At 45.9% G+C, this 14,999-nt stretch overlaps 1 protein-coding gene across 1 annotated transcript in view; it reads left to right on the forward strand.

Annotated features, from left to right (window-relative positions):
• The first annotated feature begins 1,912 nt into the window (after positions 1 to 1,912).
• The window catches only part of BMERB1 (bMERB domain containing 1), a 60,958-nt gene continuing 47,871 nt past the window's right edge, over positions 1,913 to 14,999 (forward strand). The window contains exon 1 of the mRNA XM_054992207.1: positions 1,913 to 2,024. Coding sequence (XP_054848182.1) covers positions 1,919 to 2,024 — 106 coding nt within the window. The 5' untranslated portion in view covers positions 1,913 to 1,918. The remainder of the gene's footprint in view (positions 2,025 to 14,999) is intronic.

Here is a 14,999-nt window from a genome sequence, read left to right on the forward strand (position 1 = left end):
CTGTAGTGAGTTGGAGAAGAGGGTGTGAGAGAAGAAATAAATAATGGCTTAGGCTGTTTATCAAAGAAAGGTTTTCTCATGGGCTTTGGCGGTGCTACACACCGAGACCTAATCCTGTAACCTCTTCAGTGCCAAAGTTCGCTTCTGGAAACTGTATTAAAATAAAGGAGAGAGTCCAACTAAGCATGTACAGAGTGACTTTTCTTCACTATCAAGTAACCAGTGTTGATTTATGTGCTAAAAATGGTTATGCTCCATATTTCTGTCACTACTCTCCCAAGTGCTTAACCTATTTTTTAAAAAATCACACACACACACACACACACACACAAAATTCACAGTCATAGATTCAGAGGAGTTAGCTGTGTTAGTCTGTAGTTGCAAAATAGTAAGGAGTCCAGTAGCACCTTTAAGACTAACCAACTTTATTGTAACATAAGCTTTCGAGAACCACAGCTCTCTTCGTCAGATGCATCTGATGAATAGAGCTGTGGTTCTCGAAAGCTTATGCTACAATAAAGTTGGTTAGTCTTAAAGGTGCTACTGAACTCTTTACTGTTTTAAAATTCACAATAACATAGAAAGCTTGCTGGGTGAGCTTGGGCTAGGCACGTACTCTCAGCCTAACTTAAATCACAGGGCTGTTGTGAGAATAAAATGAAAGGAGAGGAGAATTATGTAAGCTGCTTTGGTTACCCATAGGGGAGAAAGGCAGGATATAAATGAATTAATTAAAAAGGGCAAAAAAGAGCTTGGAATACACATCAGTTGAAATAATAAATTACATTAATATGAGAAGCAAGCCACACATCTCCAAATGCTTGCCTCAATAAATGATGGGGGGGGGAGTTTAGGTGGCAAGCAGACGTCTCTGGAGAACAGGGCTACACAATCAAAGGGTGCAACCTAAGAGTAAAACAGCTCACTAATAGTTACAAATTCCTGGTTAAGAATATCTCAACCACGCATTTACTGTATATAATTTATAAGAAAGTGCAAAGTGCTATACGTGTAATCAATATTTACAATCAATATACAGTAATACAATCATACAACAATAGTACATGAATCTATAGTTTTATCATCCAGTATCTGGTTCTGATGTACAAAGTTGATGGAATTACTGTATATTGATTGTAAACATTGATTTCTTGTTTACACATATAGCACTTTGCACTTTCTTATAAATTATATACAGTAAATACGCGGTTGATATATCCTTAGCCAGGAGTTTGTAACTATTATTAATGTCTAGAGAACAGCCTGCCACAACCAAGGGGCCACTGCTTACAAGGCCCCGTCCTTACAAGCCACCCAACCTGCTATTTGAAGAAGAGCCCCCAGAAAAGGGCCCCAGGACCCCCTCAACATCTTCAAAATGACTGGGAAGACTTTCCAGCAAAGAGGGGATATTTTGAAAGGAAGGATACATTTTTTAAAAAGAAATTCAGCTTCACCTTATGGCACCTAAATTGGGATTCAAGCGGCGGTCTATATTCCTCCGAACAGCAAGATCAAGGCGCATATAAGGTCAAGCAAGGATCAGCTGTCCCCCTTGTCCGTCCTGATTTGGCATTTGCCTGCCTTACCCCCTCCCCACTACGGCATGTTTGTCCCCATTGTTTCCCCTGCCTCTCCCTCCCCTGCGTCCCCCTCCAGCGCGCCTGCTAATGAGCATCCTCGCACTGCGCAGGCGCGCTGCATCCCTTCTTCCTCCTCCTTCCTTGGGTACCAGCAGCGCGTCGGGCAGAGATGCGGTGAGCGCGCAGCGGCACTTGCTCAGTTGCGCGGGGAGAAAGGACCGAAGTCCGGCGGCTCTTCCTCTCTCCTCGACCCGAGCGGGGATGGACTGAGAGGAGGAGAGCCCCACCGCAGAAGCCAGAGAGGGCAGAGCCCGGCCGCTGCGTTGCGCTTCAGCATGGAGTTGACCAGATCCATCTCCGCCAGCAAGGAGGCAGAGAAACCTCTGAGAAGCTACGGGGCAGTCGATGAGACCGAGTGGAAAGCGGACGGGCTGGGGAGAAGTAAGTGCTCGGGGCTTTTGTCTTGGCCAGGAATTATTCTTATGGGGAGGGTTATGGGGAGGGGGGGATGAGAGGAGAGGGAGCGGAGAGGCCGCCTCTGCTCGCTCCAGACCTCTGCACCAGCCCTCTGGAAACGAGGAAGGCGCTTGGCTCACGATCAGAGAGATCGCACATCTCCTCCCCCCCAAAATCAGGTCCCGCTTCGAAGAAAGGCCGTTGCCCCATGAGAACGACCAGGGAGCTTCTCTGCCCTCCGAAAGCTTCCCCTGGCAAGCTCTGCTGTCTGGCTAGAAGTGTGTGAAGATACAAACAAACAAAGAAACCTCTCCTAACGTCCGGTAGGAGGAGGCAGAGAACTGGAGGAGGGTGTCAGAGGGCTCCCTTCCAATTGGGTCTGTGGTTGCATTCTGCAGCCCAACTTATTTTTATTGCACGCTTTCAAAACAGAGCCCCCATCAGCCCAGAGCCTACCCCAGTATCTCCAGTGTGGATGAATGAGAAGCGTCCATCACAGATGTATAAAGTGTGTTCCTGTTTGTGGGGAAGTAGCCAAGGGAGGGTGGGCTTGGAGGCAGCCATCTGTCCTTTGTTGTTTGTCTGGCATCTGCCATCCCAAAAGTCAGTGGCTTGGGCAGAGGACCGACAAGACATTGTCCTCAACCACAGGGCTCTTTCCGTCACAGTCTCTTATTGTGCCTGGTTGTTTGGGGGTGGTGGTGGTCAGAAACTACCGAGTGGCAATGACAGACCTTGCCAAACTGACTAGCATGATAAAGACTCCCCAGAGCCAGAACCATTTGTGCAGGCAAGCCTTCCTCGCTCCTCCCTGAACGCGCAGCCAATGACAGCTGCCGTCCCCAAAGCACCAATGAATGAAGTGTGATTCCACCCCATCCCTCCATATCTGCCCCAAATGCAGCACTTCGTTCCCTTCTTCTGGGTCGGGAGGAGGAATTTCACTTCAGCAGATACACCAATACATTTCCTGCCGCTTTTTTCCGTCAATCAGTGTGTGCCCGGAATTCCTTGCCAAGTCCCTCCGAAGTGGAGGGGGGGAGATTGATGGGAAGATAAAATATGTTTCAGGAAAGGGGTCAAGGGCACCATCCTGAGATAGGTTTGGGGTGTGCCGAGACCCCTTTGGCAGGGCATTGGGGGCATTCTTCACCATCGTGGTGTTCTACCATGCAACATTTTATAGGCTTTGGGTGTTTCGGCTTTTCCTAACTGGGGAGTGCCAACAACTGGGGATTTTGTTCAATCTCTTTGCTTCTGGCAAATGATAGCTCTGTTTTGATCTAGTGCCATGTGTTGGTGGCACTTGGCTCATACTGTCCCCATCCACACACCCCATCGCCATGTTAGGCTTTGTTGCAGGACTTGACATTGGTTCAAGATGGGCCAACTCAATATATCTCCCCGCAACAAACCTGAAGAAGTCTAAAGACATATTGGGCATTGTCTTATGTAATCGTGCGGGCTGCTGCGGTACCACAAAGTTGATCTGTACTCTGGTTACCCACATCTGGAACCAGTTTTTCTTTTTGGCAATCCTCTAGGGCCAAGGTTCGCAACTAGAGACGCTCTCACACAAGCCGGCTCAAGTTCATATCCCGCTCGCTTATTGCAAGCAGGGGGCTGATTATTCGGTGGGCAGTTCGGGTTGTTTGCAGCCCAGTTTACCAGGTCGCTTTTTGTGCATACCACTCTAGACAAAGCTCAATCACACTCCCATCCATTACCACAACCTCACCATACTGCCACCAAATGTTTACATGATAAAAAATAAGTTGGTCAACAGATAAACCCTGTGTAATTTCTTTTTTAAAAAGTCTTATCATTGGGGTCCGAGTTTATGGGAAATGCGTCAGTGTTGATGGGTGCCTGTGTGTCTGGATTCTCTAGCAGTTTGTGCCACGTTTTGTCCCATAGCTCTGTGGTATAGTTTTTGACCACCACTTCCAGGGTCATCTCACCTGAATCACGCATGAAAGCTGCCTTATCCTGAATCAGACCCTGGGACCACCAAGGTCAGTACGGTCTACTCAGACTGGCAGCAGCTCTCCCGGGTCTCAGCCCTTTCCCATCTTCACTGGAGATGCCAGGGGTTGAACCTGGGACCTTCTGCATGCAAAGCAGAGGCTGAACCGCTGAGCCACTGCCTCTCCCAACTCAGCTAGGACCCTAGTGGAATATAGGCTTCCCCAACTGCACAGCTGTAAAGCTGTCCGAGCATGCTGCTCAAGCAGGGCAACAAACAGCAAAAGCAAACCTAGCAAGTCACAAATGATTGTTAAAAACAGCACCTGTTCACCTGCTGCACCTGTTTGCAGCAAAGCTCTTAGAATGCCTATCGGAGGCCCTGATTGTTGCATGAAATGCACTCGCCTCCCTGGCCTCTATCAGGCCCAGGTTCTCAGTTTGTCTCAAGTGAATCAGCAGCTAGCAGACTAACTTGTCCTTTTTTCGTCACTCATACACAGATAGCTGTGTGCTTTCCAGGACAGGCATTTACAAAATACTTCTTTATGCAATGCATCACCAGCATATGGAACTCACTGCCTCAGGATGTTGTGATAGCTGCTGGCTTCATAAGGGGATTAGGCAATGTCCTGGAAGGTAGAGATTCCAATGAGACTTTTGCTCAATGAGAATGTTGCAGGAGAAATAAACAGGAGTCAGGCAACATCTGAAAGACATTCTTACCAACCAGAGCGACCTTTGGGGCTCTGTAGAGAGGGGAAATGGACAGGCCTGTCTTTTAAAACTCGGCTTCCCGGCTAACATTGCGACTCCCTTCACGTGAGCATCCTCGTGTAATTCATCTCTCGTAGTTTAACTCTGAGCTGCGCCATTGCCTGGCATACAAAGCCAGAGAGCCCAGCTTAACCTCGGATTGTTCTCCAGCAATCTTTTCACGAGATGAGCTACTGGGTGAACTTAAGCTACTTGGCACAGGCAGGGGAAGTCTAGGCCAGACAGATTCTGGCAATCACTTGTGCACAGGCAGCCTGTTGTTGTGTGCAAAGATCTGTGGATTGGGAGCACTAATCCAACAGTGGCATTAAGAAACAAAACATTGTAAACTCTGTATCCAAAACCCCACCTGGGGAATCTCCCCTGGCTGCATTCTAGTGGCACAGTTGAACTCTACCACCTCATTTCGTTGCTTGTATAAACCAGGCCTCGTAGGATCTGTTGCCACGTATCGTTTCAGTCTTTCCTCTGGCTTCCTGGTAGTATTCTCCATGCACTTACTACTATGCAGTACCTGTGACCCTTCCCTTCCCTCACCAAATGTGAAAAAGGGCAGGAGAGCAGGCAGACCAGGGTCTTCCTTTACTGTAAGTTTTATGCTGACCCATACATGCATATTTGCATTTTCCTTCAATGCGCAGCCGTAAGCTATAGAAACTTGATTTGTTAACTAAATTCTCATCAGATTTCAGTTTGTTGGTCACAGCACCCTTGCAACAGTCACAGCCTTGCATATACCACGCAGCCTGTGAAGAAACCCTCATCGATCCTTTCCTCTGTAACCTATGAAACCGAAATTGATAGCTGCAGGGCTTTTTTTCTGGGAAAAGAGGTGGTGGAACTCAGGACTGCACAATGACGTCACTTTGGGTCAGCTGGAAAAGGGGGGAGTTTTTTAAAGTTTAAATCACCCTTGGTGAAAATGGTCACATGGCTGGAGATCAGGGGGCAGGGCCACCAGCCATGTGACCATTTTCAAGAGGTGCTGGAACGCTGTTCCACCGTGTTCCCGCTGAAAAAAAGCCCTGGATAGCTGCCACAAAATGCTTAACTCACCACCCTGGAGAGTTTGCAGATGATAACAAAATGAATCAGAGCCATCATCAAATCAGACAGATTGCAAATGGTTCTCACAGAGCTCTCTTCCAATTCTAATTGTTTTAGAAAGACACTGCTGATTTCATGCTAGTTCCAGTCTAAAATAGCAGCATGCCTTATTTAAAAAAACCAAACTTGTTCCCAGAACAAACATGAAGCGATCTGGTCATTCTCTGATTTGCTTCAAAATGGGTTACTTATAAAAGGCTTAGCAGCCTGCATAATTGATCACTTTTTCCATAGGATTCATAACCAACATGGATGGGAAAGGGTTTGTGTGTGGAGAGGAGGGAGGCATTTTTCTGCCCACAGCAGCCCTTTAAAAAAAATCATTGCTGATGATTCTTTACAACTCCTTGAATTGTCTTCCCCAGGGTTTTTTTTCTGGGAAAAGAGGTGGTGGAACTCAGTGGGTTGCCAGCACAGGAGGAAACTCTGGGTGGGAGGTGGTGCCCCTGGTACCTCATGTGCACACACAAAGTGCGTGCATATTTCCAGGACCAATGATGTCACGCTGGGTCAGCTGGAACAAGGGGCGAGTTTTTAAAAGTTTAAATCGCCCTTGGCAAAAATGGTCACATGGCCGCTGGCCCCGCCCCCTGATCTCCAGACAGAGGGGAGTTGAGATTGCTCCAGTGGCGTGGAGGACAATCTCAACTCCCCTCTGTCTGGAGATCAGGGGGCGGGGCCACCGGCCACGTGACCATTTTCAAGAGGTTCCGGAACTCCTTTCCACCAAGTTCCAGCTGAAAAAAAGCCCTCATTCACTTTTAAACCACATACTAAAATGCTAATGGCTAACAATATTTAAAGCCCAAGTGACTGATTTCACCCATGTCAACCTGCCCAGATTTTGAGATCCACACATACTTCGTTTGGATAGGACCCACAGGAAGATTTTTTCATGGCTACTGCTCTCCTATTATGGAATTATTACCGCCATAGGAGGCGATGTTAGCGCTGTCTGTATAGTGGAAGGAGAGATTGCGCTGATACCGATGAAGGGCTGTCACATGGGAAAAGGGCAGAGGCTTGTTCTCTGCCATACTCAAAAGGAAAGACTAGATGTCATGGGCTTGTATTACAGGAGGGTAGATTTGGGCTGAACGTTGGGAGAAACTCCCCAATGGGGAGTGTGGTTTGACAATGGACCTGATCATCTTAGAGAGATGGTGAGGTCTCCTTTACTGCAGGTTTCCAAACAGAAGAGGGGCCGCCATCTGCCAGGAATGTTCTTGTTCTGGGCTGTTTGCCTTGAGCAGGGGCTGGATGAGATGGCCCTTTCCAAGTTGAGGATGCTCTGACTCAACAGTACTTCTTGGCTGAACTGTCTGCTCCAGACAGTCTTCGAGCTGGATTGAAACAGAATGGCACCCAGGGCTTTTTTTCAGCGGGAACGCGGTGGAACGGAGTTCTGGCACCTCTTGGAAATGGTCACATGGCCGGTGGCCCCGCCCCCTGATCTCCAGACAGAGAGACGTTTAGATTGCCCTCTGCGCCAGCAGCGCGGAGGGCAATCTAAACTCCCCTCTGTCTGATGATCAGGGGGCGGGGCCACCAGCCATGTGACCATTTTCGCCGAGGGCCATTTAAACTTTAAAAAACTCCCCCCTTGTTCCAGCTGATCCATCGTGCGGTCCTGAGTTCCACCACCTCTTTTCTCAGAAAAAAAGCCCTGATGGCACCTTTGGTTGTTTTATATATGTGGCTTTACACCAAGCTTATGCTATTTAATAAGAAATTAGGTTTTAATTCATTGGTGGATGCCTCAAGGAACTCCGGGCAGAGAGGCGGCTTAAAGAAATAAATGCCAATTATTTTATTTTGCTTGTGGATCAAAGGGCAGTGTTGGGGCACAAAACTGATTTGCCGGCATTTGCCAACGTGGCGTAGTACTGGGTAACCAGAGTTTTAGGACTTGCATGGATGTAGGCAATTTCATTTTTCTGAAACAGCTGCAGTTCAGATCCATTGACCGATCTGGATCCAAAACGCTGCTCTTTGGTAGAGGATTTTGTCTTCACAGTCATTTCCCAACTATCCACCGAGTGACCCAGATGCCAAGGCTCTTTTTTGTTTTCGTCTGCTTCCCCACCCCCGGACATCTGAATTCCTCTCAGTTATTGCTGAACTGTGTTAAATTGAGCATTTGGAGCATTTGAAGCCCTCTGGCAGAACTATTATCTTCCAAACCGTATTCTGATTGAGTTGTCTTGCAGTGAAATCCTGAGTAGTGTTACTCCAGTCTAAGCAAATCGAAATCAAGGGCTTAGACTGGAGTAACTCTTCTTAGGATTTCACTATTAATGTACCACTGCAATTCAGCTTCTTAAAACTTGTCATAAATTTTATTGCGACATGGAACTCTTAATAAGATCACTTAATTTTAGTACCTTTCTGGAAGCAGGGGCATCTTTACCTGATATTGTTACTTGCCAATGGATAAAATAATTATTTTTTTAAAAAAAGATTTATCTGGAAACCCCCTAATCCTACTATATAAAAGGCAAGCTGTGTTACTGACAACTCGCTTTTCATCCTGGCACAGGTGCAGTGCGGCTTCAGCAACACTGCGCCAAGATAAGCCTGGCGAAGGTGTGGCCCTCCTAAGGCCTCCATGGCACAGCCCTCCCATAGAGACCTCTGGAGCGACGGAGGCAGTGGGGAGGTGGTGGGGAGGTGGCGGGGAGGTGGCTGTGTGGCCCTCAGCAGGCCCTGAACAGGCTGAGGCAGGGTGGCACAATGTGCCCTGGAGTGCTCCTGTGCTCCACAGAGAACCAATTTTGGTCCGTTTGAAGCTGCATCAGGCCTGTTTTTTAAAACGCGCTTGGTTGCTAGTATTAACATGAAGCCCTACATGGTCTAGGAGCATCATACCTGAAGGACGAACTCTCCTGATATGATCCCCCACAAAGTATGCGTTCTTAATGTCACAGCTTACCTCCCCACCCACCCCCCACCCCGAGTGGCTTGTCTCCCTTCCACCGGATTAAGTGCTTTCTCTGTGGTGGCCCCATCCTGATAGAATGCTCTGTACAACAATACGCATGCCCTGCTGGACCTATCTAGGTTCTGCAGAGCATGCAAGGTGGAATTGTTTCAGCAGGCCTTTAACCAGCCATGATATAACAACAACAACAACAACAACATTCAATTTACATACTGCCCTTCAGGATGACTTAACACCCACTCATAGCAGTTTACAAAGTATGTCATTATTATCCCCACAACAAAACACCTGTGAGGTGGGTGAGGCTGAGAGAGCTCTGAGAAGCTGTGACTGACCCAAAGTCACCCAACTGGCTTCAAGTAGAGAAGTGGGGAATCAAACCCAGCTCTTCAGATTAGAGTCCCACGCTCTTAACCACTACACCAAACTGGCTGTCCAGTGTATCGTGGAATTTTTGCTACTTTTTAAAAAAATATATTGTTTATATTTGTGGAACTCTTAATTGTAGTGATGTTATTTATTTTGTATAATATTTATCATTGTTTTAAATTTTTACTTTACTTCTTATTGTTTTTACAACCTAAGTCATAAACAGCAACCTTACATTGTTTTTAATGTTGTAAACTGCTTTGAGCCTCGCTCAAGCAGTCTTAAAAATAAGTAAATAAAACATTTGTATATGGATATTCAGGGCTTTTTTTCAGCTGGAATGCAGTGGAACGGAGTTCCGGAACCTCTTGCAAATGGTCACATGGCTGGTGACCCCGCCCCCTGATCTCCAGACAGAGGGGAGTTGAGATTGCCCTCCACGCCACCGAGTGGCGCGGAGGGCAATCTAAACTCCCCTCTGTCTGGAGATCAGGGGGTGGGTCCACCAGCCATGTGACCATTTTCTCCGAGTGCAACCCACTGAGTTCCACCACTACTTTTCCTGGAAAAAAAGCCCTGCGGATGTTTGAACAATATCAAGTATACTTACATTACTTCCACGGTGAGATTGCATCTATGCATGTGAATCACGTGTACTACTGTGCAAACATTTCCCTCCCCCCTTCTAGTTAGCATATGTTTTAAAAAAGATTGAGAGGAATAATTGAAAGCAAGATTCAAGTTTAGCAGCACCTTAAAGATCAACAAGATTTCCAGGGCTTCGTCTCTCAAAAGCTTATACTCTGGAAACCTTGTCAGTCTTTAACGTGCTACTGGACTAGAAACTTGCTCTTCTGTTGCAGACCAACACAGCTACCCAACTGAAAGAATAATTTAGAATATGTGAATTCTGGAAGATCTCTAGGTCCAGCTGAAAGTTGGCAACACTCGACAAACTTTCTCGTTTGTCCTAGAGCCATGCAAGAAGCAAACCATCCTCCCCCCCTCTCCTTTTGAAAACAGAAAGTAAATCCACCATGTCTCCCCCCCAAACGAAAAAAAGCCCAATCCCACTGTTTGTCCTGTTCCTTGGTGCAGAAGAGACTGCAGAAAGGTCCAGGAGGCATTCATTATGAGACTCACTGGAACTTTGGAGCCTTACAACTATTTTGTGGAACCTCCTAATATTTCATAATTGGCCTCGCCCTCTTGGGCAGCCAAAATGAGACCACCATCCTCTACCCTTTCTCATAGATCCAGAGGAGTTAGCTGTGTTAGTCTGTAGTAGCAAAATTGAAAAGAGTCCAGTAGCACTTTAAGACTCACCAACTTTACTGTAGCATAAGCTTTCGAGAACCACAGCTCTCTTCGTCAGATGCATCTGATGAAGAGAGCTGTGGTTCTCGAAAGCTTATGCTACAGTAAAGTTGGTGAGTCTTAAAGTGCTACTGGACTCTTTTCGATTTTACCCTTTCTCAGAATTCCAAATGTGCTCAAAGGTTCAAACAAACAAACAATGCATTAAACTATCATGACTGGACTGGGATACTGCCTATTTTGTTTTTTAAGGCATGCCACTTCCTTACAATTGTGTCTACTGCCCTGTGTCTTAAGAAGGCTTGTGATGATGTTGAGAATCTCACCCAGCCAACAAGCAACTTAGTTGCCTTTGTGCACCTTCTCCAACAGGACAGGCACCCCAAGGCATTGATGCAGGTGAAGGGAGCCCCTCTGGAATCCTGGCACCTTAACTGCAGCTGCCTAGTCGATCTCTGCAGCTGGGGCCTTCTGGTGCCACTGAAGGGCACGGCCGGTGTAGAAGGGAACAGCTGTGCTCCCATTAATATCAAACAGGTTGTAAAAGTGACAGATCACACCTGGAGGCTATATACATCCTCTGTGCTGTTACCGGCACATAAATCTTATCAACTTTATAGGAGTTAAGTGCACATAATTGTGTGTAGGATTGCCGCCTTTGCTATTTTTTTTTTTAAGTCTGCTTGCTGTTTTTATTAGGTTTAAGTAGCTTCTGGCGCATTTTGTTTCCTCCACAGGGGAAAAAACACTATCGTGTATGACAGCATCATGCACAGTCCATGTGTGAATTTCACAGGCAAGAGCTAAGACAGGACGTGGGCAAAAATACAGCTTGCAAAACCCCCTGTGGAGTTCATCTTCTGGCATGATATGGTTCAAAAATATTATTTGAAAAAATGCACTTGTATTAAAATGCACGACCAGTGTTTCAAAAGAAGATGCCACTGTTGTAGGGTTGCCAGAAAGCACATCACATAGAAGTATAGTGCTCCTACATGTGCCATTCATGTGCATACACACCAGAGAAAAGGTGCCTCCATTCCACACTAAAATAGTTTACTTTGAGATGTGTTGGGGTTGGGAACTGAATTCCACAGAGTAACAAATAACCCATGCAGTTCACTAAGCATTTTAACAAACCACCCTCCAAGGCAAAAAACAGGGATAGCAATCTACCAGGGATGTCCCCAGAGACGGTAGTAGCATTCATAAAAGCCCTGTTTTGATCATAACCCATCAGTCATAAAACCAAGGTTAGAACAACGCAGAACTCGTACTTATGTGAATAACAGAATTGCTAAGAGCACACTGGAGAGGCTATGTTGTGTGTAGGAGGAAATTTAAAAGGCCAACTGGCTGCTGGTTGTTCTTCTGAAAGTCAAACAAAAACAAACTGTGTGGCAGGATCGATGTGGAATGGTGTCTTCAAGAAGATATCTGCTCTGGGGACTTCATGTTTTGAGCAGCTTGAGAAGTTTAGAGACTTCTTGATAACAGCTATACAGTCCATATTGGACAGTTTCATAAGGTCCAGTTCTACACTGACCCCATGAAATGGTGTTCCCAGGAGGGAGAGAAAGAAAAGCTGTGGTTCTACAGAACAACACCAGGTTGGATTTCTGGCACCTCCAGTTATAAAAGGACAAGGTGTTGGGTGATGTGAAAAATTGTGAGCCGAAACCCTGGAGAACGACAGCCAGTCAGAGTGGACAAGACTGACCTGGACAGACCAAGGGTTTAACTCAGTATACAGCAGCTTTATTTAGAGATAAGCTATGGCTCACGGCTAGTCCATCTGCTCTGCATGCGGAAGGTCCCTACCATCTCCAGTTCAAAGGATCAGGAAAGCAGGGGAGACCTTGGAGAGTAACTGCCCGTCACAGCAGACAATACTGAACTTGATATATTCAGTGCAGGGCAGGTTTGTGTCTTTGTGGGGCAAGCCAACTCCAAACATCAGGCAGTAGCACCACAAAAGACAGGAGACTCTTCAGGTTAAAGTTTGATGGACATTTGGCTTGTTCATGCAAAATGACAATACAAGGTAGATGACACCTTTTAACATCCTAACAGACCAATAAAAATTGCAAGCAGATATATAGCTTAGATTTGTCCACAGATCAATTAACTTGGGTAGATTTGATGACAAAGCAGTTTATCTCGATTCTAATAGACGGAGTGGTTGCGTTTGTGAGTTCGCTGTGCTTGTAGCAGCACGCCCTTCTTTCCCTTTTGCCGACACTGTAAACAGAATGGCTCTGTTACAGGCAGGGCAGCATTATCCTTTAGGCACTGGGTAAAAAAACCGGTCACGTTCTCCCAGGTCTTGGGTGACAAAGAATAATCGATCGTCTGCTTATCGTTCCTGTTTTACACTATCAGGTTTCGAGGCTGTATTTTGTTTCTTTGTTTGTTTACTGGCATTTTTTAAAAAATCAGCAGTTAGTGGTGTTAGACTTAATATGTGAGAAAACCAGGACAGATTTAAAAAAAACTAAATATAAAAATGCTAGGCTCTCCATTTCTGTCCATGTTGCAAAAGCAGGGTATGAACCAGTACGAGAACCTCAATTTCTTTCCTACACAAACAAATGAAGCACTTAAAACACATCTTAAACGAAGCACTTAAAACACAGAGAGGTGTGTTAGGGAACAAGGCACAAACAGTGTAGGCATGCACTTGTGATGTTCTGTGATCAGAAAATAGCCTTTTTAAGATTTCTGGCTGCTTCCCTGATGGCAAATACAGTTGCATTCCATGGTGAAACTCTTGCCATTATCTCTAGAGCAGCATTTAGAATGGCATCTGATGAAGTTGCATAGGCTCCCAATTAGGGACAGAGAAAACAGGACATCTTCAGACAACACACAAGGTTCTTATAGAACTCCTGTCTGATTACTCTGTAAACCACAGTCCAATCATGGTTGGCCATCCTGGTTTGCAGCAAAAGAACAAATCATTCTATGACTAGCGATGGCTCACCCAAACCTCAGTGTGATTTTTTTACCCAATCTTAGTGATTGAGGTTTTGGTTTGGACAAGGTGAAGAATAAACCTGGGATCTTGGGCGCATCAAGAAGGCACTTTGCCATTTGAGACATTCTGCCTTACAGGTACGAATAGAACTGAAAAGGGGATACTATATCGGAATCAGCCAGCAAAGGGCAACCCCTGAAGTGCTAAAGCAGTTAAAAGACAGCCATTAAATTAGGGTTGCCAACTCCAGAAGGGGAAATTCCTGGAGATTTGGGGATGGCACCTGGGGAGGAACTAGGATTGCCAACCTCCAGGTGGGCCTAGAGATCCCCCAGAATTACAGCTGATCCCCAGATGACAGAAATCAGTTTCCCTGGAGAAAACGGCTGCTTTGATAGTTTCAGGTGGGTAGCCATGCTGGTCTGTAGTAGAAGACCCAGATTCAGGTCCAGTAGCAGTTTAAAGACAAACTAGATTTCCAGGGGATGAAGTTTTGCAAGTCAAAACTTCCTTCACCAGACGAAGGGAGCTCTGACTCTCGAAAGCTTATACCCTGTTTGTTGGAAATACAATGTCTTGTGTACAGAGAAGGCAGAAGACACAGAATACCTGCAAGGGGCAGCGGGTTTGACAGTTGGGTAGATGGCCGAGTGGGATCCCTCTTTCCTTCTCTGTCCTTGCACGTCTTCAGATTGGTATTCTTGGGCTACTTCCTGCCTCTTCCCGGAAGTCCCTCCTCCCTTTTTACTGAGTTAGTTAATATCTATTCTGTTACTCTCCTTTCAGTCAAAGTTGAAGTTGCTGAATAAACTCTCTTCATTCACTCTTTAATCAGACTCAAGATCATTCCTAAGATATTCTAGAGCCTACACTATTGTGTTTTTTTAATCTTTTATGTTTGTTGTTTATAGCTTTTATGTTACTGTTTATAGCTTAAGTAAAGAAACATTCATTTAAAAAGAAAGAAAGCTCATACCCTGGAAATCTAGTTTGCCTCAAAGGTGCTACTAGACCTGACTCTTGCTCATCCCAGTTGGAGGTCATTGGTTATGAAACAACCCCAATTTGTTTCCCAAGAATATAACAGCAACAGAATGAAATATTGTTGAAGTAGAAATTACCCAACTATTCAGGGGAGGGAGGACTCTTTAGGGAGAATTTTTCAGTATAGTGGGGTACATAGAGCTGTTAAAATACAGCTTTTGGTGGTCTGATTGCCTAATAATGAGGCTCCTTTAGAGAAGAGGACCTGAAATATCTGTTTACAGGCCTCAAGTGGGCTGTGGATAGGGTTGCCATCCTCCAGGTAGTGGCTGGAGAACTCCCGGAGTTACAACGGATCTCCAGGCCACAAGGATCAGTTCCCCTGGAGAAAATGGCTGCATTGGGAAGTGGACTCTATGAGATCATGCCCGAATACTGTCCCTCCCTCTCCAAACCCTGCTAGCTCCAGGTTCCAGCCCCCAAATCTCCAGGAATTTCCCAGCCTGGAGCTGGCCACCCTAGG

Source organism: Eublepharis macularius, chromosome 12, assembly GCF_028583425.1.
Source record: "Eublepharis macularius isolate TG4126 chromosome 12, MPM_Emac_v1.0, whole genome shotgun sequence".
NCBI lineage: Eukaryota > Metazoa > Chordata > Lepidosauria > Squamata > Eublepharidae > Eublepharis > Eublepharis macularius.